This window comes from Hetaerina americana, unplaced genomic scaffold (genome assembly GCF_022747635.1).
Source record: "Hetaerina americana unplaced genomic scaffold, ioHetAmer1.1.p SCAF_6, whole genome shotgun sequence".
NCBI classification, from domain to species: Eukaryota; Metazoa; Arthropoda; class Insecta; order Odonata; family Calopterygidae; genus Hetaerina; species Hetaerina americana.
Genome location: NW_027287205.1, coordinates 58,831,554 through 58,856,476, shown reverse-complemented (window position 1 = coordinate 58,856,476; position 24,923 = coordinate 58,831,554). Strand labels below are relative to the sequence as shown.

At 38.1% G+C, this 24,923-nt stretch overlaps 1 protein-coding gene across 2 annotated transcripts; it reads right to left on the bottom strand.

The window, feature by feature from the left end:
* Positions 1-275: 275 nt before the first annotated feature.
* On the bottom strand, positions 276-23,800 carry Tm2 (tropomyosin 2). 2 transcript variants are annotated; one of them, XM_071593901.1, is made up of 10 exons: positions 23,660-23,800; positions 15,817-15,996; positions 13,592-13,717; positions 9,735-9,868; positions 7,992-8,109; positions 6,397-6,467; positions 4,493-4,568; positions 3,319-3,381; positions 2,865-2,934; positions 276-875 (listed from the first exon to the last, which is right to left on the bottom strand). In XM_071593901.1, the coding sequence occupies exons 2-10, from the start codon at positions 15,928-15,930 to the stop codon at positions 793-795; spliced, it is 855 nt and encodes a 284-aa protein (XP_071450002.1). In that variant the 5' UTR covers positions 15,931-15,996; positions 23,660-23,800; the 3' UTR covers positions 276-792. The 2 variants fall into 2 exon arrangements, with proteins under 2 accessions (XP_071450002.1, XP_071450001.1); XM_071593900.1 differs by having other exon boundaries at positions 276-1,630; positions 23,660-23,799.
* Positions 23,801-24,923: the final 1,123 nt, after the last annotated feature.

Sequence of the window (24,923 nt, the reverse complement as noted above, 5' to 3'; positions counted from 1 at the left end):
ACTCTCCCGCATAACAATAAAATCATCATAAACTAAGAAAAATAAATGTCATCATTATATACAGACTTGAAAAAAATCGTCTATTAGAAAAAAAATCTCTCATTCCTACGCACTGCTTTCTTTAAACAGCAAATGCCACACTCACCTTACTTAGAATTTATTATTTGCTAAAGCTCGGTCGAAGCTCATCTCCATTGTTCTAGTCATCATACCTTGTTGTATTAAGCGCCCCTGATGTGGAGGAAATCAAGTTTACAATGAAGTTACCCCACATATAAAGTTCTTCCAAAGGTTTTTATTGCCAGAATCCGAGATAACAATTTTCTCTCCTGAAAACATTATACCAAGATGTCGTTTGGGTTCGTAGGCTTTTGAGTACCTCTTCTGTGCGCCAGCAGAAATAAGAAAAAGGAGAGAAACTCGATGCAGTGTCGTGCGCAAAGACATATTGAATAGGCACTGTGGTAACACATTATTTACCAACGACAAAAAAAGATACTGTAGAACACAACAGCTATTATGGACAAAAAACCCGAAACCATTATGTATTAACATTTATTCTTTTAAAAAGATAAATTAAAAATGGCAAGAACAGAAGAGGCTCGAAAAAAAATGTTTCACAATAAAAAAGGAAAATGTTGTTGACCTTTTTACATGCACCATGATGGATGTTTTACTGGTGCCTTAAAGATGTTTATTTTCGTTTCAATGATACAGACAGAGCGACTACTCAATATGCTCTCCTTATCTTCCATTTCTTCCTTGGATATTAGTGAATATTATCTGTCTCTCTTAATATCCGGCTAACTCAGCAAAAGTCTGATCCATTTCATCGGCCAGCGACTTGTATCTATCCTTGTTGATACCCAACTCATCTGTGGAAAAGGAACAATCGAACATCGTTTTGTGAGTGTTTGGGATGACATGAAAGTTCCGCCAGGTGGGTGTACCGAGCACTCCTCGCAAGGAGAACCAGGCTGTTAGCAGAAGAAGATGGGTATATATATATATATATATATATATATATATATATATATATATATATATATATATATATATACACACATACATATATATACTTTCATGGCGGAATGGTAAAGAAAAAAGTGTTGTTAAAGCCTTTTTTTTGCCTCATTACCATTATTATTTTGTAGCACACCACAAATACTCATAATGTCACAGGCAGCCTCATTAAAGAAAAAAAACAATTTGTTTGATGGTTGTGCTTGGCTTTTGGTTGTTGCGGTGATTGGTAGCGGTTATGGCTGCAGGAATTAATGTTGCTGTGTAATGTTATAGTGGTGATTATTATTATTATTGATTATAATTGCCATTCAATATTATTAATGAGACCAACATCACACATCACCCCCATGGAAACAGATGCTCATGGTATTGCGACTAATAGGTGAACACCCCGTCCAATAACTACCCCCTCCAGTCCTTCAGCGATAAATAAGGTAAAGAAGTGTGGCAAAGCAGAGCAGACAGACAGGAAATGGAAGAAAGTGGAAGAAGGTCTTGCAGATGGTGAAGTATGTGTTTTTTTAATAGCCAGTGAGTTCAGAGAAGGTCTGGTCCAAGTCATCACAGATTGCCTTGTATTTCTCCTTCTCATGGAACAGATCGTCTGCAAGGAACAGGAAGGCAGTGGTTAGCAAAAACGACATTCCGTATGAGCCATGGCAATTCCCATTGTTTTTCATTGGAAATAAAAAACTTAATGAAAATAACTTTTGAAATCATTTTTTTTTTGCAGGAAAAATAATAAATGAAACTTGACTCGTTCAATGAGAAATTGTTAAGTGCAAATCAGGCATTCTTATTAACCGCCTTTTAGTTGGCAATTGACAAAGCAAAGCGGCTGCTTTTTTTGTTATATTAATGTATAAATTACTAAATAAAAGCTGATAATGCGGCCATTGAACGTATTTTGCTACAAGAATGCGTTTTACTTTCAGTATTATCAAAAAAAAACTTTGGCCATTCAAGTTACATCAGCCACGCACCAGTTTAATGTTTGCCATAAGCACAAAAAGGACATTGGACAGCAGCACTAACATTGCAACTAAACATTAATAGCACATAACACTAACGTAACTAAGCTACAGCAATGAAACTTATACACGCTAATTAAATTAATTTTTACAATTTTCATGCAAAATTAACGGTATGTTAAGATGATAAAATATGCCACAATACTGAAATCACAGAGGCAAAATTGCTTATTTAACAATTAGATTTTATGTCAAAAAAAATAAAATATAATGAAAAATGAGGTGCAAATCTCAAGTTATAAGATTCAAATCAAATAAAAAATTAAGTACCGAGTGGCGAAACAAATTTTAATGCTATTTCAGCGGTATGTAATTCAAATATACTAGTCTCTTGAGGTTAAAAATGTAAATCCACTTAGCTAAAAATAATAGCAAATGTTTTTAAGTTGACCGACTGTTAGTTACATAGATTTTGTCTACAAAAAGCAAAGTATGACAAATGAACCAACTAGGACGACAGATATTCCTAGCATCTATTTACTTTTGCGAAAAAAATATCTAATTAAGAGACTTGTACAATCCAGTTATGGATATAAAAAAAATATTAGTAACTGTCTATACAGACAATCTACTTCGAGAGTATTTACGACTGCAGTGCAAAAAAATGTCAAGCGCTACGGTGAACAGAATGCAGTATGACAAAAATGATCCTACAAAATAGGTCACCGTTTCAATGAATTCGCGTGAAAAATTCATTGTAATGCAATATCGCGTCCAAGTGTAAATTGCCGCTTAAGAAGGTTGAAGTTACTTTGAAAATCGAACAGATAGATTGGCGACATGATCTGAAAATATTCGAAGCTTTACCTTCAAGCCTGTCAACCTCCTTCTGTAGCTTCTTGACAGATTTCTCAGCAAATTCAGCTCGTGCCTCAGCCTGGAGGAGGATAATGGACATAGATTCGAATTTACAGATTCACATTGATAATATTCATGGGGTTTTCGATTAACAAGCTGGGAATCAAAAGTTGATAACACTAGGGAGGCAAGTGGCCAAATTAAATATTCGCGGGATACGTCAGTTTTCCCAATTTTAAAATGATTAATTCTATTTTTGACATTGATAGGAAAAGAGAAAAGGGGCATAACAGAAAAATATATCCAGAACTTAATTTACGAGAAATTACATTTTGATTGAAATTTTAAATCAATTGATCCAGATAGCAGAGCAAAGAATATTTTAAGAATTGAATTTATACGCTGATAAAACATGAAGATGGGAATTCTTTCAAAGAAATTATAACCTTTTCGGGGTACTCACCTCCTTTAGCTTAACGGTCAAGCTCTTTATCTGCTTCTTGTACTCCTCTACTCTTTGGTTGGCCTGGGGAAGAAATAGATAAATTTAATATTTCATAAATTAAAAAAATAATCTTGGTGTACTTCGAATTCCGTTTACATATTTCTTGGAGTAAAAAGATGCATGAGCGATTCAAAGAAACGTCTAAAGCGGATCTAAACACGGTCCACATGAATCGCTACTAATTCGAAATGCCGATTGCAATACTCAATATATAATGAAGGCAGAAATGGTATCCGAAGTCGATATTTCGACCAACAAAGTTCATGACTCTCTTTTTTAATCAAAATATCATTATAAGATTTCCCCTCTTATCATATACTGGCTATAGAATTACATCCCTTCTATATTACGTGCCCTATGGCCTTTATGGAAACCCATACGCCTAAAGCATTAGAGTAGGCAATCAAAAGGCGTCCATAAGTAATGCGATCGTGATTATAAGAAACGTAAACTGTCGACGTAGCGCATAACTATTTGATGCAAAAGAAGATATCACTTCTCATCAGCAATGCATATTCATGAATTTTCCCAAATTTTAGTCAAGAATCTGGACAAATTAATATGTATCAGTTTCACCCTTTTGATGGATTAAAATGGCATATATTTAATGCAGAATAAGTAATCTTTCACAAGTGTATGCACAGGTTCATTATTCCATTACAAATTGATGTTTTGGACCCACTACTTATACTAATAAATTAGAGAACCTTGTTCGAAGGGCACAGTAAAAGTTACACGAAAAAGTTGTAACATATGCCTTGAATTTCTACGAGTTATTTCAAAGGATAATGTTTCTTAGTGTCCCAAGGAGGCGCTAGGTGAATTGGAGGAAGAGTTCTTCAGATTAATCGAATGAAATAGGAGCAGTAGAACCAATTAAAATGAGGCCGTAATCAAAGAGAGCGAGAAAAGTTATAACTTTAAAGCAGCTCCCCCCACCCCTGTGATAAATAACACTTAATTTAATTTTGAGCAACATTTTCAAAACTGCAATAATGTAACTGTGGCCAAGAGCGGACTAGACTCCTTCTCCATCGGATAAACCAGCGAGAGCTCCGCGCGACTGAGGGATTCACGGAGGTTAAGCCAAGTCGCTCGAAAACTGTTCGTTAAAAATAAAGTCAAACCTTACCTTCTCTTCTGACACTTCCAAGGACTTCAAGCTGTTTCCGACGACCTTCAGCTCTTCCTCAAGCTCCATGATCTTTCTGTAATGAGAATGTAAGCATCAGCATCTCGGAGATCATTCGGGTGAGTTTCGCGCGATGCGACATGAGACGAGTTCTGGAAAGTCAAGGGGTATGCACGGCATCGGAGGTTGCATGTCGAGATGACCCACATCCAGAGACACGTGAATCATCCGCCATTATTCCCCAGGCGTCGCGTTTTCTCGAGGTTAACGCCCCCCCGGCAACGTATACGGGAACCAAGACTCTCGACACGTGCGCCGATTTCAGGGATAGGTTCACGCCGCTCCATTAGCGGCCGGCTCGACCATTTGAAAACATTCCATCCAAGCCAGGATAACTCACAAACATTCTCCACGAGCAAGCTTTAGGCATAAAAGTATATTTCCACAAACTCCAATGATATCAAACCAATATCACTCTAGCAGTAATCATCGTTTCTCCTTATTCGCACTCCTAGGTTCTTACGCGTGTAATTGGTTCCAATTGTAGGCATTAGTAAAGCAAACCGTAATACGTTCTGATCTCGGTAGGAATTTCAACCACTGGCAAGTACTCTGGTCACCAACTGAAGGACAGTACTCTATTCTCATGTGGATAACAGTACCTTTGCGAAATACTTTATAGGTGACTCTTTCAGGCTATCATTGATGAAGTGAATTAAAAGGAAATAAATCTCGATTATTAAAACTCATGAAAGACCATCATGTAATTGTGAGAACGTGATAAATGCCCTCTTGAATTGTCCCCTCCACTATATTGAATGCATTGCTAGGAGTGATTCAGACCCACGGGACTACCCGTATGACTCCCAACGTTTCTTACCACCTTGGATAAATTGGTTATGCAAACAAGGCATCAGTGACCAAATATTTGCGAGGAAATTTGCGAAACCTCTTGGAGCATGACCCCCAAACCAAACCCCAACAAAATCCCTCCCCAAAAAACAGACCACTCCTAATTAAATCCATCCCCTAACGAATCAACCCTCTGCTTAAGCCGACCCATCCCAAACTCAACTCACGACATAACTAAACCTCTTCCACTTCCAACATCTCTCCCCAACCCAACCCCCCCATCTCCAAATAGAGCCACACACTGAAATACGTAATCTTTAAACCATGTAAAGCTATGCCACGTGGAAATATGGCACGTTCAATTTAAGGTGAACTCATCCGCTCCAAATTCTCTCAATAATTTAAATATTGTTTCCATTTCCTGAAGCTAATGATCCCAACTCCAGACCTGACGCAAAATAATGATAAATTCAATCTTATCATAACCATATTTATCCACTAAGGCTGCTCTATACTATGATTGATAATATTTTCCATATGGATCTAATCCCAACGTCCTCAAAGAGCTACCGCACTTCTCAAAACGAATATACATTAGGCGGGTCGATAGTAAATTGTCATGTACTGGCCATACGTCTGCTATGAATGGGCTGTTGTGCCATTTTTATGACGTTCACAGTACAGTTATCAAAAAAACATTGGTGCAAAATCACATTATGAGTAGTGATGGTCATGAAATGTGACTCCTATTCTGCAGTCCTATGTAAGCGTGGTAACGAAATATTTATAAAGTGGCAGAGCATGAATGCGCTAGATTGATTATTTCGCACAGGGAACACGTGACTATGGTGACCGCAATGCTACTGGTTAAATGGAAGAATGACCTTATGGTCTCAATTTCGCCGGAATGAAGACGCTTATCTGTCTGATATTCTTTATACTTCTGTGTGATTGAGTGAGGGTGTTGGGATATGAGAAGTTAGAACGCTTTTTTGCAGGATCGTACTTCGTTCAACAAGATTTCGCTGCAGTTCTTGATATAGCCAACTTACGAGTCTCCGGACTTGACACGGTCCTCAGCGACTTCCAGCTCGTCTTCAACGAAGGCCAGCTTCCGTGAAACCTAGTGACCAGCGAAGAGAAGTATTTTGAGTGGGGGTTAAGATTCATCATGGAGTAAAAAACATTTTTTTATATTCTTGGTCGAGAAACGGAATTGTGATTGAAAAAATCCCAGACGAAATGGAAATGACTTCCCTGGTCTAATCAGTAACATGCCGAATAAATTTTGAAGATATTATCAAATGAAATACATTAACTCATAAATATCCTGGGTGAGACATAACGGATTAAGTGGATAGAAATTGTAAGTAGTAGTGAATTTCTATATTTGTGTGAAAATGTCGAAAAATATACGTAGTCAAATTATTCAAGGCTAATATACATTAACATGTGACTTCACATCTATGGCATTTTAGTTTTCCATTGATGATAAAAATAAAATTCAAAAAAAGAAGAGGGGATTTAACTTTGTCATAAATAATCATATAAGAAAACATATGGTCCTGAGTAGTCTCAAGAAATTAGTTTTGTTGGCTACACGGCGAGAGTAAATGGTAAAATAATTGAACAAGTAGAGGATTTTTTACAAGCGAAATAATGTCAATTGGAAGCTTCGGTAGGAAGCAAGTGAAGTTTTATAAGCTTGTTTTGCCATATTGACAGGGTTCATTGAGTCAGTTAACCAAACCAGTAATTGAGAGAAGAGTTAACCGTTTGAATTGGAGACGAAGGTTGGCAAGTTCTTGAGTAAACGTGGCCTTTGAGCATCTCATAGCGAACAGTAATACAATTTTCAAGAACAGATATGTTTACAAGAACATTTAAGAATGAATTCACACTGAATGGTGTCTGAAAGAAATTTCCTTTCGTAACTTGATATCACGTTTTTCTTGAAGGTGTTTATCCCAAAAGGGAACAACGTGAAGATAGTCGTTATTACATGCATTTATATGATTATCAGAGGTCAAATAGGTATAAGCATTAATATTTTGCAAAGAAAAAGGTGCGGTGGGAATAAATAAATAATCGGTTCCATGGATTCTTAGACGATGTCACAAAAGGGTACAGACGATGCTCCCTTCTTTTACGGCAAATATTAGAGCCTTGAGTTTTAGGGCAGTCAGGGTCCGAGGGAGTAAAATATATTCAAAATGGCGCTCTTACAATGAATACAATGTTTTTTGGGAATGCTAATGATGAATTTGTTTCGACTCAAGTATTAATTTAATCCGTTCGTGCAAGTAATTGGGAACTTTCTTAAGTGCCTGTGTAGGCCATGGTCCTTTAGAATTCCCTCATGATGTGACGACAACCTTGAATAAATCCTTGTTCTTAATCTCACCCTTACTTATCATAAAATGCATTTTGTGATTAAAAAACTTAATTGGTATGATACTATAAGCATTAACTATCTAATTTCTTTGTTGCATAGATATTTAAAAAATCTGTGTGCATGTTATGGTTGATGTATTTCTTTCGTAATCAACGTGAGGTATTGAAGCAAATTATTTCAACTGTCCCTCAGCCCTTAAGGGCAGAGTAATTGAATTATATCTGTTTGTTGGTGTTTTTCATGGTCACTCACCTCGTCGGACTTTCCGTCAGCGTCCTCAGCCAACAGTCGTGCTTCCTTCAGCTGGTTCGTCAGTTGGTCCATTCTCTCCTCATCCTGCTGGCTCCTGTTCTCCAACACCTTGCACATACTGCGTAGCAAGAAGTAACAAGGGTAATAAATTTGATTTTATTTTTCCAAGTTTTCATATCAACCTTCACACTTTTGGCGATCAAAATAACTCCCTTCTCCTACAACAACAAAATAGTGTGTGGCCATAAGGACATGAGTGAGTGCCACCAGGTAACCTTTTCTAGACCCTTCCCTTTAAGTATAGATTGTTGGTATTATTTCAAGCTAAATATGCGGCAGTTTCAAGAAAAACAAGCCAACTTGAAGTCATTTATGAAATTCCAACTTATCAAGAATTAACCTGAACGCTTACCTTTGAAAAAGATTTCGGAACATTAGCTCCCTCATGAAATGAAACTATTGTAATAGTATAATATAAGCCTTGATAATGAAAGCTTTTTATAGCTGAGGTGAACCACGCCATAGTGTAAGACAATTATTCAACAGAGTATTACTTGCCAATTATTTAACAGAGTATTAATTGCGAGATAATTTAAATCTGAAACTTCTCATGCAGAATTTTGGAACTAAAATTGTCAGTGCATGGCAGAACCTATGTGTTTTTTCTAATAATAAATTTTAAACACGGAATTCAACAGATAATATGTAGTATAAATAAATGTGAAAGGGTGAGAGTCAAATGTTATCCAAGGCGATGTTTTACGGGCCAGATTGTAAAAATCTCTTGGAGCCCTACTGACCTACTGACTCTATTACATGAAATCAATACCATGTTCCTTCAAAATTCCAGAGCTATTTCCCTGGGACACTTTGCCGAGACATCAAATCACTTCCTTTCCTTAGGATTCCCGAGGTCAAGGTGTTATTTACTTTAGCAATAATTCATATGCAAGCATGAAGAAAGTTCAATTCCATTAAAAATCTTAAGCATAACCCTGACATACATGTCCATATAACCTGGACATGATCTCATACAAATGTTTCATTTTTCAAATAGATTTACATGCGATGATTGGTATGATGAATATATAATTTGAAACAATAATAAAAATGTCAGTGATACATTATTTGAGACACTGAAGTCTATAATCGAGATAAGGTTTCATTAGGTATTCATTTCATGACCCATCTGGAATTTCATGACACCTATTTATCAAGTGGCTAATAAACATTTTTTAAGCTTCTTCCAACAAAAAATGGGATTAGTTTGTAATACATAATATTTTAAAATTTTCAATTATAACCAAAATTAACCCTATCTGTCTGGCATCTTGGTTTATTGGTAAGTTGCACCAGAAAGCTGTTATTTTAAGTTTATTTCGGGTATTAATTACCTATAATCATCTATTGTGCCATTTGTAGGAATTAATTATCATAAGACACAATTTACCTTTAATTAATTCAAATAATTCAGAAATATTTTAAACATAATAGATTGATAGTTTGCATGAATAGAATCGAGTTAAAATTTTGTTCTTTTGAACATTTTGTAGACATATAACAGTTCAGTGGGATCCACCATCCAGAGAGTTGGATCAGCTTCCGAAAACCTGTACTTAATATGCACCAAGACCAAAATCCAACGTCTTCAATGTCAATAATTTCCCACAGATTTTTCTCACCGGCATAAAATCGCCTCCTCTTCAAATTCCAAAAAAACTCGAGTGAAATATTTCAACTTACCGCTGAGATTCGTCAGCAGCTTCAGATGCCTCGGCCAGCTTGGTAAGGGCAGTTCCAGATCGCTCCTCAGACCTTTCCAAGTCCTCCTCAATGAGCTGGACCTTACGGTTGAGTGCTGCCATTTCGCTCTCGGCCTACAATGGATTTATGTATTCAAAAACATACCCACCATTTTTTTATAGGGTGAAATTCACTATAGACAGAAAAGGGCACATATTACCCTGAAAATGACAGTGAGGTTGCAAAACTTGGATGAAAATTACAACGGTATTGCAGTTAAAGGAGCCTGAGAACATTGTGACATCTTGATATGTATATATACATGTATGGCGCAGAAAAGTGGTAATTGAAGTAGGAGGTTAAAAGTAGATTGGAGGCTTTTGAAATGTGGGTGTGGAGGAGAATGGAGGAGGTGAAATGGACAGAGTAGGAAAAAAATGAGGAAGTACTGGGTATGGTGGGCGAAGAGGCGGGGTTTGTTGGGAGAAATCCAATGGGGGCAGGAAAAGTGGATGAAGGGGTTATTGACCGGCAGTGGGATGCTGAAGACTGTAATAGAGGGCAGAATGTTAGGCAAACGAGGAAAGGCAAGGAACAGGATAGGTATGTTGGACGGGATGAAGGGAGGAAGGAAGTACTCAGAGATGAAGAGGGACCTGATATAGAATAGGATGATGGATTTTGTGTTTTGTTAGGAGTAATAAAATATTTATATGGTAGTTGTTTCCATCCAAGATGGATGAAAAAATGCTAACTTTTTGATTCCACAGAAAATTAAGTACAATACGAGCCGGGTTCCGACGTTCAACGTCGAAACCCGGGTTCTACCTGAAGATGACCGAAGTTGTTGAAACCGGAGTCGTATCGTAATAAATTTTTTGTAGGAACACAAAGTTACTATTATTTCATTTCCTTATTTTAAATTTTATAATATATTATAAAAAATCCAATATTTGTCTCAAGTTAAGTTAATTTTAAATTTATCCATTTCCACAATTCTTCACCACTTAGTGGTTAATGCTTGTTTATTAAAGGAACACTTGTTTTTAGTAGTAGCACGAAAGGTTTGTTGTTTAATCAGGGAGTAAAATTTGGTTGGGAATTTTTCCTTTCAACGTTTTATTTGAAGAAAATATCTTTTGAATACTTTTAGCACGTTTGCAAATCAGGAGACTTCTATAAATTATTTTTATACTTTTTTTTATTTTTACACCCTTACTTTTGGGTTAATAAGAACATTCGGGATTCCTCTTCTTGACTTAGTAATAGAAATCGCATTTCCTAATGATTTCACGAACTTCGGTCACCTATTTTCGATAAACTATCCTCAGCTCTTGCTGAAGAGAATATAAACGTCCCAAAATCCCAGCTAAATTTAAATTTATTCATTTTAATATCATGAAAAATTTTTAATCAATAATCATTTCTTTTATTATATGATAGTCAATTGATTGTTTTCCTAATCGTTACATGGTTAAACGGCTAATAGGAGCCACTTATTTTAATTTTATATCCATCTGGGAAATGAAATGAGACTAGAGTCTATTTTCTCCGCATTAGTAAGGCCTCAATTAATTTTATGGACCTCCAGATGTGGCGAGGGTAGCTGAGGACGTTACGACTTGAGGTTTACCAGCTTTTCCGCAGCGAACAGTCAACATTCAGGGTGGTTGATCCCTTGGGAAGACTTCGGAAGGAAAATTTGGTGATGCCATAATTTCCAGCAAGTATTTAATATGCTAAGTGTAGAGGTCTAATTCCAAAACACTCTACCTCACTGAAACACTCTCTCACGCTCGCCATCTCTACTAATGGCTGCCAGTATTCAAAGTGGCTTTAGGATTCTGGTTTATCGCCTATGGGTTTGCTGACACGATTTTGCGCGTCGGAGAACGAGACAGAATATCCCAGTGCTTTAGATGTCATTGCACCAGAACATTATTAGCGCTCAAGTGAACGATACTAGTAGAAGGCTAACACAAATTTTGGCGACCCGTAAAGTGTAAATGGCTTTTTCAATCCGAGACACTTTTTTTGGGCGATATTAGCTGGCCATTGAATCGCAAGCAGCGTGAGGTATTCGGAAGTGTCATCCATCTTGGTCTCGGTAAACCGGATCGCGTGCGTCAAAAATCAAAGAGAATGAAAAAGTATCCGCAAGTTCCGTGTTTGTTTCGCGACCTGCTTTCAGGTGGCAGCACGAGGACTGCTCGATTCCACACGAGTGGCGCTGTAAGCTTCGAGGCCGCGAGGTTATTTCTGATGGGAAAAGTGAGGAGAGAAGGCGTGCGGTGGCTTATTCCCGCATCGGGGAGCGGGCCGCCCTCGAGGAATGGAGGAAGAAGACGGAAAGGAAAAACGCTGTGTGTGTGTGTGTGTGTGTGTCACGGAGGGTGGGGAGACGGAGGAATTCGTACGAGGCTTCCCTGCTTCTATTCCGGGCGTCATGACGTTTCACAGAAGCACCGCGCGGCGGGACATGTGTAACGTGGTCGGCAGGCGATGGCCCGGTCCTTGCCGACCCCCACTAGCCATGGATGGCTCCAGGCATGAGATCGGGAAACGAGATGAGATTAAAAAAACCCGATAAATCCCTCAGCGAGCGCTTAATAGTCATCGAAATTTGGTTTGATACAATACAGCACGCCATGATGTTTTTCTTAATAATATTTGCCGCCGTCAGAATTGCAAAATATATTTTCACCGAGTTTTTTTTCATCAAACTATATAATATCTTCTCTAAACGGTTGTAATGGATCTAATTCGCGGAAGTAGCTTAAACAATGTTTGCGGTCATAATGAATATTTTGTGATTCACTAGTGATTTGTTTCCCACTGCTTAAGTTGACTAATAACTTTATTTAACTCCTCTGGCAGAAAAATGTTGGCTGAAAGCTTTAATAAAACTAAAACTTACGTTATCATGTTAATTTCGTTTAAGGAACAATATGAAATATTATTTGAAGTGTTTCTCAGACAAAAATTGGAAAAATCTGTCCAGAAAAATTAAATACCTACAAAAATGTTGTTAAGTGAGCTATTTCATTGTTCTTGGGCTAAATTAATGCAGCATTAGTTGATTCAACAATACTCACAGAAGAAAAATACTAATGACCTCCCAGAAACCATATTATTTTGAGATTTTGGAGATTTTCTTTTCCTGGCAACTTAAATATTACGTCAAACCTTTTATTAAAATAAGATTATCCCAGAAATAACAAATCTCCCACGAAATACCCAAGTTATTTTTATTTTTTCAAGACAAAGCCAAAAACTCACCTTCAGAATCCAAATGCACAGGATTCAAATAAAGACTAATCGCATTGTATCATATTCCCGACTAGAGCAAATATCTTGTTCAAACATGATTTTCTTATGTGTCAGCATTTATAAAGGCATTTTTTATACATGTGAATGATGCCCAAAGTCATTTATGTTGCCTTTAAATTAACTAATGTTTGAACCAACACCTAAGGTTGCCACTTTGAAAGCAGATTCATAAATGTATCGAGAGATTATTTGAAATACTAACATTAAAATTAGTCCTTGAAGCCGTTGCATGCATTCCTCAAATTAATGGGTAAAATCTCATCGAAGTCCCACATATTTTCTCCAGTTGAACTAGAGCGAATGAATTATTGAGGTCAACGCAGAGTTTCCCAGATTATCCAAGAACAATGGCCAGACATCTTGACCAAGCTAATCCATAGGGAATAATGAAAAGGTTTATTTGTGTGTGTTAGTGGGAGGTTATGTCTGAGGGATAGCTCTATCAGCTTTAAGTCCTTATACTTATTAAGTGCTCGGCTGGAGGGCAGACAAGGGCATGAGATGCTGAGGTTTTCAATAGAACCTACATTCTGCAGGGCCTTCTCCTTCTCTTCCAGGTCCTTGTTAGCTTGGATAAGGTTCTCCTTGTTGGTCTTAAGGTCAGTCTCAACCTGCGTCAGCTTCTTCTTGAGATCTGCCACCTCCTCGAGGACCTATAAGGAAAATAATATGTGAAATTTCAACTACGCCCAAGTTTAATTACATCAACATGCAGAAGCTAAAATGTAACGACGTGCTTTAAAACTTTGCCTCTCTTTTTCTAAATTTTTTCAAAAAATTATCAAATAAATAGAAAGAAGTTTTGCAGATACTTGGAATTTTTTAACTGTCACATGACATTAAATTGGCCTTCTCTTTAGTAGAAATTTCATTAAGAATCATTAAAGCGATCATACATACGACATTGCTTTTAGCATGTTCCATTCACTCATTCAGAAAAATATTTTAACTATAGAAATTGATCAACTATTTTGTAACTAATTCTTATCATATAATGGGATCGTCGAAAGAACGCAATTAAAATATGTGATGTGTTCCAGGAATATGTTTCTGAAATATGTTCTTCATTAATAATAGGGACGAAAACAATTGCAATTTGCCACTTAATATTAATGCTTAATACGAAGTGGAAAATTGCAAGAGTTTTTGTCTCTGTCATTATGGAACAGTTCCACCACATCACACCTGAATCTGTAATTTATATGTTCCTTATTTTTTAAATTACAGAGATGCAGCAGTCTCCATGAATGCATAAATTTCAATCATTTGAGAGTAACTTAATACGGAGTAGAGAGTAGATGGCATTTAAATATCATTCTCCAAAAGTTCAGATTTTAGATTTATTAAACGTCGAACGCTCAGTTTAGTTCAATACTCTTAAAAATAGCATGAAATGTATTTTGATACCTTGCTCGCCAGAGATTCGATCGTTCCTTTTCGATTAATAGATTGATATTTCCTCAGAAGCAAATCGAAAGCTAGTTTTTAACTGAGAATATAGATTGAAATAGCTTTCTTAAACGCCAACATTCCCAACAATTGTAGTATCGGATAGTTCAAAACGCTCAAGTATATAAATGACTTAACTAAATACCATATCTTCAAAAACACATATTTATATCGGCTAAATTACAGTAAATCATTGTTTTTGAAAATATATGCATTTTATCTTTCAGTAGTGAGAAGATTTTACATCCCAATGAGTAAAGGCATCCATTGACTGCCATAAAATTGTAACTTCAATGTTTAGTTACGTAATTTTACTTTTTTAAATATTTTTTTGACTCTAGGGTATTTATTTCTATCTACGACAGCCAAGTGATCCAAAACACAATATACTAAATATTGGTGACAATAATAGTTTGAGATTGACCGTACTCATTTTTGTAAAAATTCTGCCGTACCATTCATTCTGAAAACAAACTCTAAATGAGAGCTTCTGGACTATTGTTTACATCAATATACAATCGTATTCATAAGATAGAGTAATTCGGCAAGACTTTTGATTCACTCAGCCACTCTTAGGCAATAATTTTCAGGATATTATATTTCCTTAAAAAACTCATTACTCTTTAAAATTAACACTATATACAGCCTTCTCCACTTACAGATTTAAAGCATACGTGTGTAAAATAAGTATTTACACACGTATGCTTTCGCATTGGATACCTTTTCAGATAAATACTAAATTTTAACCTTGATAAAGATCTATTACTATTTTTAATTGGCAATTACACTCCGTGAGTACTTGACAACGCTCCATCACAAATAGTCAATGATAATCTAGCTTTCATCCAATGGTTTCTAAAATATCTCCTACGGCTATTAACAACTTTCAATACTTTGAAATACAAATGCATTCCAATTATTTTGTGTTTTTCATTCCTGACACTCTTCGAAATAATTAATCATGGCCATCACTGCATTTATATTTATCCATTTAATAAATTCTTTTTTCTAAACAACGACCTCCACCTTAAAGATAAACCATTTGTTTTCAAGTATCGTACATTCACCGAAATATACGTGGTCCCTTATCACCCCAGTAGCTAATTAAAATTGTTTAACAAAACTATTTGAATTTATGAATGTTGTTGAAATATTCTTATTGCGGAGCGTCAAAATGTTCCATTCACATTCCGAAACACATAATAATATTTAAGCAATAATAGTAAAGTAAAAAATTGAGGTGAATACAATAAAGCACGCTCCATGAGTCTCAATGAGTCCAGGGTTCTACGCCCTCCAGTACCTTGTCTGCGCGTCCGTTCGCATCCTTGGCCTGGCCCTCGCAGGTGTCTGCCTTGTCCATGGCATTGTCCTTCTCCAGCTTCATCGCCTGCATCTTCTTCTTGATTGCGTCCATGGTGACGGTTTGTTTACTTCTGCTTTGCTAACTCAAATCAAACTCCCACCCGCTTATAAAGTGGACCTGGGAAAAAATGAATCAGTAAAAGTGAATAAATTAGTATATACGTGGGCAATAAGATGCTTGCTTTTTAAAATGTTGGCAAAAACTTAAAATCCTTTTAAGTAAACACAGACATTATCTCAACACAGTGTAGCAATAAGATTGAATTGAGATCCGTTTTATGAAATGATTCAAGATTTTTCTCAGGAACAGACTGGATATGAAATCACGAAAGGGTATTAAAAATAAAAGATCTTTTCTCGTGTTTTATGAATGCAAAAAAATCGAAAATTTAATTTTAACTTTGGCCAATTCTTATGCAAATGAACTCCAATGATTTCATTTCACCTAGAGGGTTATCAACTCCAAATCCAACTTGCTAATTCCTTTCTCCTGGTGTACAAAAAGCATTATTAGCCGCGGGGGAAAGCTATTTTTTACCATAAGGAAGGTTAATTAAGAAGACATGTAGGATTAGCTACATCATTCGTCACAATCTCAGTACACAGATTTCTTTTTCTACAAACGTTTTTAATAGTTCAGAGAACTCTCGAGGGGTATGTTTTTACAATATCACCTTAAAGAGGTTTAGAAAAAGAAACGGTCTATTAATGTCATTTTCCTGCATAGATTTTCAACTAAAAACCGTGTAAATTAAAAAAAAAATTGGTTGTATTATTAGGATCTGAGGGGAGGTAGCCATACGCTACAAGGGTCATTATTAAAATTATATGCGCTACCACCCGCGAAAGTCATAAGTAAAATTTCTTTTCACGATAATTCCCTAAAAAATATTTACAGGATGGAGTACTTCGCGAAGACCTTCACCTGGTAGCGAGGAAATATTGTACCGATATTCCCGTGACGTCTGCCCGATCAAAAATTAATATCCCCTGTATTTCACTCATCCACTCACAGCGTGCCATTTGTAGTTGTGTTTTACCTTGCATATAACATTACTGAAAACTCAAACACATTAAATCCTTACAAATTTCTCGATGAGCTATGAATAGTTCAAGTAGAGAAGTTTTCTATGCTTAGCAATACGATTCAGACGAAAAGTGTGTTTATTTCCACATCTTTTTCTTCAAGAGCTTCTCTAAAATACGTTGAGTGTGATATTGGACATATTTCTCAAGCCATATCATCGGCCGTTGCTCCAGATGTGTCGGATACGTCTCATTTATTTCTCTCTCATCATTTCCCATTCATCATTATATGAGTGATTGGAACTTGGGGGAACCCATTTTGAAAGCCATTTAATCCATTTGACTTCACGCAAACATAAACTGAATCGTCGTGGAGAAAAATGAAGAGCATCAAAGATGAGTGGCAGAAGATGGAGGTAATGGCTACTTGGCGCCACGATGCACTCAATGAAACCACTTTGACTCGCTTTCGAGCAGACCATCAAACGAATCGAACATTTATTAGTTTTGAGAAACACTCGGTTTCGGAGAAATCGTTTTGCAGCATAAATGGTACATAACACATTCCATAAGGACCGACTGCGATAAGTAGCAAATATGGAGTGATCTGATACTTAATGTAAACTGTTTTCAGGAATGTAGCTGCCTGGGAAGCGACCTTTCTATTCGCTTCTCGAAGTAGTTGCATAGGGCCAACAAGTTAATTTTTCCGTAATCCAAGCCGCTGGAAGCTAAAATTCCACCATGTCGGTACTCCTAAATAACCAAGTGAAAGCAGTTCAACCTTCAGAGAGTGCTTGGCACTTACTCCCTTCGGATGAACAAAATGCCACACGTTTGTGCAAAGTATCCGGTTACTCGGACGGCCGCGCCCTTTCCTATTTTGCCAAGGTTCTTCTCGAGGAAACCCAAGCATTTCTTGGCACACGTCGCGGGAGTGGATTAAGCGGCGATTGAAAATCATTCGTCCTTGCTCAAATGAGTCATCTTTCCGCAAGACCGGCCAGGTGCTGCACATCACATATAACTATTACATTTTGGCAAAACTTTTAGCCGTATAACATCTCCACATTTAACTTCGCTTTCTTGGGGACGAAATATGACCGCAGGGACAAAAAAATGATATGTTACATTGCACTCATATTCCATCATCACAATTAAATGAAAAATACATTTTTTTAAATTTATTTTCTCTTAGGATGTACACCATAAACTAAAATTTATAATGTATGAGATTTTAGCGTAACGCCAAAAATATATCATAACAACACGTTAAAAAGGTTATTTGGATGCATATCTGAAAAATTTATTTATGAATGAAGCATTTCCTATTGTAGGTAATAAAATTCTCTAGGAATAATTGTTTCATATACCTTTCATTCCTTATTTTCGAGCTTTTTGACATTTGACATCGAACATTTAAATCAGCATATTCATCATATAACTAGGATGAAACTTTAAAAAAATTATTTATTTTATCACGAGTCACGAATTGACTACTACAAATTTAGCTAAACATTCATATATTTTCCATTGGCACCTTCCAAGGATCAATAAATTAGCGAGTTAAACTTCACGCATAAGGATATAACACACAGTTTGCTACAAAAATATCTCCATTTATTTTTATCCCGCAGTGGTCAAAATATTAAGGTATCTTTCTGGCCACGACTTTCATGTTGAAAAGAAATTCACTTAAAGTTAATGTTTTTGACTGTTTTAGCTTTACAGCAACTATAGTTGCACATATTCCAACTTTTTACTTGTTTTAATTCAACAGTTGATGAAATGGTCAATACGATGTTATGGTTCGATAACTCTGTAGCTATATCCGCAAACAGTTGATTTGAAATGATGTTTCTAGCAGCCAGCTATTTTAGTTGGTATCCAAAGCAAATTCCCTACACTTCTTCGAGATGGCTCCTTAGAATCAACCCATTGTTATTACTCCTTTGGTTGTCAACGTTCTACCCGATGTAAGCTTATACTGAAGATTGAAAATACTTAAACATTACTATTATTGCCACTATGGGATCGTACAAAATCTACAAATATCTTTTTACGGCAAAGATGTAGTCAACCACTACAATTACCGGTAATATGTTATCATACTTAATTGACAAAATATGAGAAAAATTGTAACATATATATTTGGAAGTTCATCAATTGACAGTCATTGACTCGATTGTGACCCAAATACATGATCTCCCAAATTAACAATGAGTTGTTTTGTGTGTGGCATACAGAGTTAAAAGGGTATCTGTTCCCATTTCCTTCCGGCGACTTTAAGATCCTATGCCCTTATCATATTTTCCAATCAATCAATGAGTAAAATTTTATTTTCTCGCTGCAATAAACCTCCACAACTGTTTTAACTCTCGAGAGACAAATTTTCGGTGACTGTGATTCATGAGCTTTAGAAAAAAATCTTGGCCAACAACTCCTTTATCCCAGAGCCAGCAAAGAGCATGTAAAATTTGATTTCTACTTCAAATTATTTCAAATTAAGTATAAGTTGAATTTCCTCAAGTATTTAATAAAATCATGCTCCTACCTCTAACAAGTCTAACATTTCATTCGATCTGTGATAGTAAGGATATTGATTCATAACTGCATTTAACAAAAATTCTACTTTGAAATAAAATCAGAGAAGTGAAAACCTAAAAATCCAAATTATGTGATTTTATTGTTACAACAAACTTCTGTCGGGCCGTACAAAGAAACTAGTGGTCCCATTCTGAATTTAGACGTTTATTCAAACGTCTTATGACCGTATGTCAACTCTAGTCTCACTAATGAAATATACTTTCGTATATTTATATTACTGCCTGGGTCATAGCTAACAGTATAGCTATGAAACAGTGACTAAAGTATTCAATATTTCATGCTTGGAACTCCGTAATTTAATAAGATATTAGCAGTTACATGGCAGTTACCGGAAACAAATAAAAATATCGTTTACTTTTAAAATGGCACACAAAATGCAAACTTTGTCAACTTAAATGTGCGGTATTAATACATATCTTAAATTTAATATCGTATAAACGTAATATCTTTTACAGATGTTGATGGCATGTGATTTTTCTTATTGATGCAGTGTTAACGTAATGTTAATATGGTTGAATATACATCGGTGGATATTAGACCTAATAAGAGAAATAACAAAAACTGACTGGTGAATAACACTGCATTAAACTAAACGAGTGATACAATTTTTCAGCCTAGTGCTGTCTTTTTATTCATTTAATTTTTTATAATGAATTAACCGTGTTATTTTTTATCAAAAGTGCGTAGTTTTTGCACAATTATTTAGGTCTGAGACTTCAAATTATATTCATCTCATATTATGTTTAACGTCCACATTTTCAGTCCGCATATTTCTTATGAAGTAAGAAAACTGTTTGCTCGACAAATCTGCAAAATCCACTCTTCGTTATGTCCTCATTTTACGTAGCGTGAAATTCCAACCACTCGTGCCTTAATCCGTGATGAAATAAAAAATACATGGGCCATTCCCCTGAAGTAGGGATCATTGAGTAATCCCTCGGCACTGTTAGAGACAATAGAACAACTCTGGTCCTCGCAATCTAAATACCTCGGTTACGCCCCTGTTTCTCGCGACAAGTAACCCCTCCCCTCCCCGCGCTTCTTCACCGCTCCCCCCTCCCGCATCACCTCCCTAACCGCCCGCGCTCCCTTCCTCCGCAGCCGACCGCCTCATCTCCCTTGCCCGGGGTCTCCTATAAATATCGTACTCGACCCATATCGCTCTCCTCCACGCTCTACTTTTGGTCACTGCCAGAGGCTCCACCAACGCCTTCTGGAACCGAAATCACGCAACTCTCAAAAGTCTATCGCCAGGGAAAGAGCGTCCACGTCCGAAGCGTTGGTCGCACCCGGACCGCAGGGATCCGCTGCCTCTTCGCGTTAGCGAAGTGGACCCGGGAGAGGTGGGAGTGATACCCGAAGAACGTCCCTCCCACACGATTCTTTCTACTTTACAATCAAATAAAGCGAAACAATTTTCCGAGACGGCAAGCTCACACGGTCGCAAATAATTTTCCTAAAGGAATGACTCTTCTCTTGGTGACGCCGTCTCAAAATCGCACCCAAATGTATTGTTAAGTTTCGTAAATCAGAACCTGTTGCAATATTACCACAACAGTTAGCTCTTGAGCGCATTTAAAAAAAAACAAAATTTCACGAACGAAACGATATGTCGTCGGCATTGAAACTCAATCTGCAAAAAATTTGTTATAAAAGAATATGACCCTTCGGTTGAAAATGAAAGGAACTGTTATGCCACCACCAATCTTCAACCCCGAATGTGTACATGGGTTAGTTTAAAATCCAATCAAAATAATCACATCGATAAGGCTGGCTCGTTCTGGATGGCTCATCTCGTGATTTCCCATCAGGTAATGGGTTTGAATGGCGACGTATTTTTGCCGATGTGCTGAAAAAAAACACATTCCTTCCACGGGTGTTAGCCCCCCCCCCTCCTCAAAATAAAATCTCACCAAAGTGACCCAAAAGCGATTAAGGTCCTAGAGCGACGTTGTTTTCACGCGCAGCTTTGAGCGGCGGAGACGTGGGGCTCCAAACCGGAGGCCCCGGCGCCCCCACCGCCCGACCTGGATCTTCTTTTTCCCTTCCGAGGCAAGTTTAAAAATAACCGCCGCGGGATTTTGTTTCCTCACGAAACCCGCGCATGCGCGATACCCGGAAAATTGAATATAGTGATGTGGAGGAGGAGGGCGGAGGAGGGCGAGTTGAAGGTGGGGAGGAGGTGGAGGTAGGAGGAGGGGTGAGGTCAAATGGGTGAACGGAGGGTACGATCCGACTGCGCTTAGAGTAACAGGTGCATTTTTGTCTGAATGCAAAAGGAAAGTGCACGGAGGTCGTGTTTCGACTTTGAAGTAATTTTTCGGCAGGTTTAATCCCCGAATAATGCTCTAAGTTCCAATCCTTTTTTCCTTGTCCACTTTTTTTATGTGTTGGTCACGTTGCAAAAAGCTAGTCTTACAATTAAAATTATATTTTCCAGATGCAATAAGTTTAACGATGGAGAATTATGTAATGCAAAATACTGAAAATTTTGCGAGCATTAGGTGTTTAAAAAGTGAATTAAAACTGGTCTATGGAGATTATTGGATATTTTTATCTTCCAGAAAAATTATGTATTCATGCGTGTCCAGGTGTTTAAAAGTGAATTAAAACTGGTCTATGGAGATTATTGGATATTTTTATCTTCCACAAAAATTATGTATTCATGCGTGTCCAGAGTAAGTGGTAATTAAATGATTATTACGAATACGAATGCTCCCAGAGCTCAGAGACCCGTGATAATTAGAAATGATGAAGTAAAACCCGCTTTAATTTTTTCGAGTTCTCCAGTTGAGGTTAAATTTGTTTCCAATGTGCATTAGGAAAGGTAAATATTCACACCAGAGGACTGTCTTGCATTGTAAAACATACATGTTCTCAATATTTTTCGTCATTACAAAAGATCTCCACGCTATGGATTCGATAATGTTCGTGAGAGTGTTGATCCGGTGAGATATCAAGTTTCCATGAATTGGAGATACCTTGGTGTCATATTCACATCTTAACGAGACCAAAGTGGAACGACCTCGCATCTTCAGGATCTAGTCTTGCGTGAGCTCACTCGTGCCGCGATCAGCGAAATGGTATCCACGCATGCGCGTTGCGGTTCAAAGTATAAAATATCACCGTCCAATGGCAGCATACTTCCAAAAATGCACAGCATTCCGTTCGGATGCCACGTTTGAGTGAAATCTAAGAATGTTTTGTTTCCCAGGAAAATAAACGAGGCGGAAAAATTTGGAACCCGAAAGGATCTTTCCACACAATCCAAAAGAGATTTGGCAAATACGTTTGCTGTCTTCATTTCTTGCTCATGATGATATTTTCTGATGGAAGTAATCGTCTGAACACGTCCGCAGGTAAAATAATATCTCAGTCGATCGCCGCAAATTCATATCCATCAAAATCCGCCATCCTTGTTTGAGATCCGCAGATTTCTTGATATCCCAGGACACAATGGCATCATTTTACGGATGTCACCTCTCTCTTGTCATTTCCGATTACGCCCTACCGTCACTTCAACACTATGTCCAAATGTAATTTATCACAATTCCGCAGACGGCAACAGTCACAAACCAAGTTTCCAAATTTCTAATGTAGAAATCCGTTGAGGAGTATTCACCGGCTTTTGGTTTCAAATGATTAGCAAATACACAAATCACACGGCTTTCAGCAAATGACGTCCAACTTTTACGCTTACATCCAAATCACCTCCGATAAAAAAAAAATTACTTGCTCTCGTACGTACAGAAAAGCAAGCTATCCTCATCAGCACTAGATATCACATCCGTTGGCATACTTGTATCGAAGATTGGCTACCAAAATTCGCACGGCCTGAAAACCCCTGTCAGCTGTCTTCTGCTGAGATGCATTAACGTTTTATCTGCTGAGAAGAAATGATAACTCACTCGCGGATAATAAGATAGGACGCGGATTTTGGATTGGACAGAGGAAGTAGGATGGAATTAGGCGTGTGGTGTTGGGGAATGATCTAAGGCGGTGGCGATGAAAATTGGGAAAAAAAGGGGACCTCTCGCCTGGGGGTTGTAAGCTCGTATTCGGAGGTAAGGTCCACAGCATCCAGGACTTCAGGGGTCGACGGAGATGGCCAAGCGGAGCCGCGCGGGGAACGTAATCTGTATCCTTACCTTGTGGAATAGGATGAGTAGCGGCGGAGACGTTCGGTTTAAAAACACGCTTTAGTGAAGGATCGTGGCGCACAGCCCTCCTCACTTGCCCCGCTCGCACTGAAGAGATCGCCGGAAAGAAGAGCCGTGGGACCACACGGGCTAGATCACACGCGGACACAAGCGCTCACGCATATGGAACGGGGGGAGAGGGGGTGGGAGGAGAGGTGGGAATTACGGGGGTTGGGGGGCGAGGTAGGGAAGTGTGGGGGGTATGGGCAATGATGTGGGGGTCCGGAGAGCGGGGGACGGGCGCGATGGAGGGAGTAGGTGAGGCGGGGGGATTGGTGGGGGTGATACTCCCACCTAATCCTAGAAGACGTGTGAGGAGAGTGGGGGGTTTTCCCCCCTTCCACGAAAAGAGGAAAGGGTGAGCATAAGATTCAAGGAGGGGGAGGGGGCGGTTCCACCTTCCGAAAGGGTGAAGGGGGAGCGGCATGTGAAGTTTAAAGTAGGGGTAACGAGGGGCAGCGCATACCCCCTCCTCCGGTAACTCCTAGGGAGGAGGGAGAGGAAGGGTGGAACGGGGGTGTGGGTTCTTTTGGATGGTGGGGGGTATGAGAATGTGGTTTCCTAAGCCCCACCTATGCCTCCCGACTATCATCCCCCCCCCCAACGCGCCGACTTCCACCCCTCGCCCCCTCCACGCGCGGGTGAGGGGCAGAGGAACCAAAAATGGATAGTGAGGAGGAGGAGGGGGTGAAGTTTTGGGAGGGGGAGTGGGATGTAGGGAGGTGAGACGAAAGTGGAGATGTAGACGGCGGCGGGTGGAGGAAAGAAGAGGAGAAAGTAAATACGGAGAGGAACTCTTGGTGGGGGGGAAGGAGGGGTGGCGATAAAGTGAGAGACTCTGTACCAAAGGATGCAGGATTATTTCAAATATTTGGATAATTAAACGCGACTGTTTTAATGCCGGACGTCCAATTTTATTGCTCGTGAGAAACCCCTGCCTTCATGCGAGCGTAGGATGCAGATTTTACGCATCAATCCGATCAAATATTGATTTTATAAGTGAAGATACGGTCTCAATCCGTGCTAAATTGAGTTCAACGACGGTCAAGTATGAATAGAAAGGTTTTTAATTCGACTTCTAGAAGATCTAGATGCGCGATAAGATAACGTTTAATCCTAATTTATGTACGTGATGCTTAAAAAGCATTCATTTCAAAAATAAATAATGTTCTCAACATATAAATATCAGAAAGAAGGGCATGGATTGATGAAA

Bases quoted from the DNA above. Each gene is read 5' to 3' on its own strand.
- Tm2 (XM_071593901.1), bottom strand. From the start codon at position 15,930: ATGGACGCAATCAAGAAGAAGATGCAGGCGATGAAGCTGGAGAAGGAC. The intron at 13,718-15,816 runs GTACTGGAGGGC...TTTTCCTTATAG, and splicing joins CGAACGGACGCGCAGACAAG to GTCCTCGAGGAGGTGGCAGA. The intron at 2,935-3,318 runs GTGAGTACCCCG...ATCCTCCTCCAG, and splicing joins TGACCGTTAAGCTAAAGGAG to GCTGAGGCACGAGCTGAATT.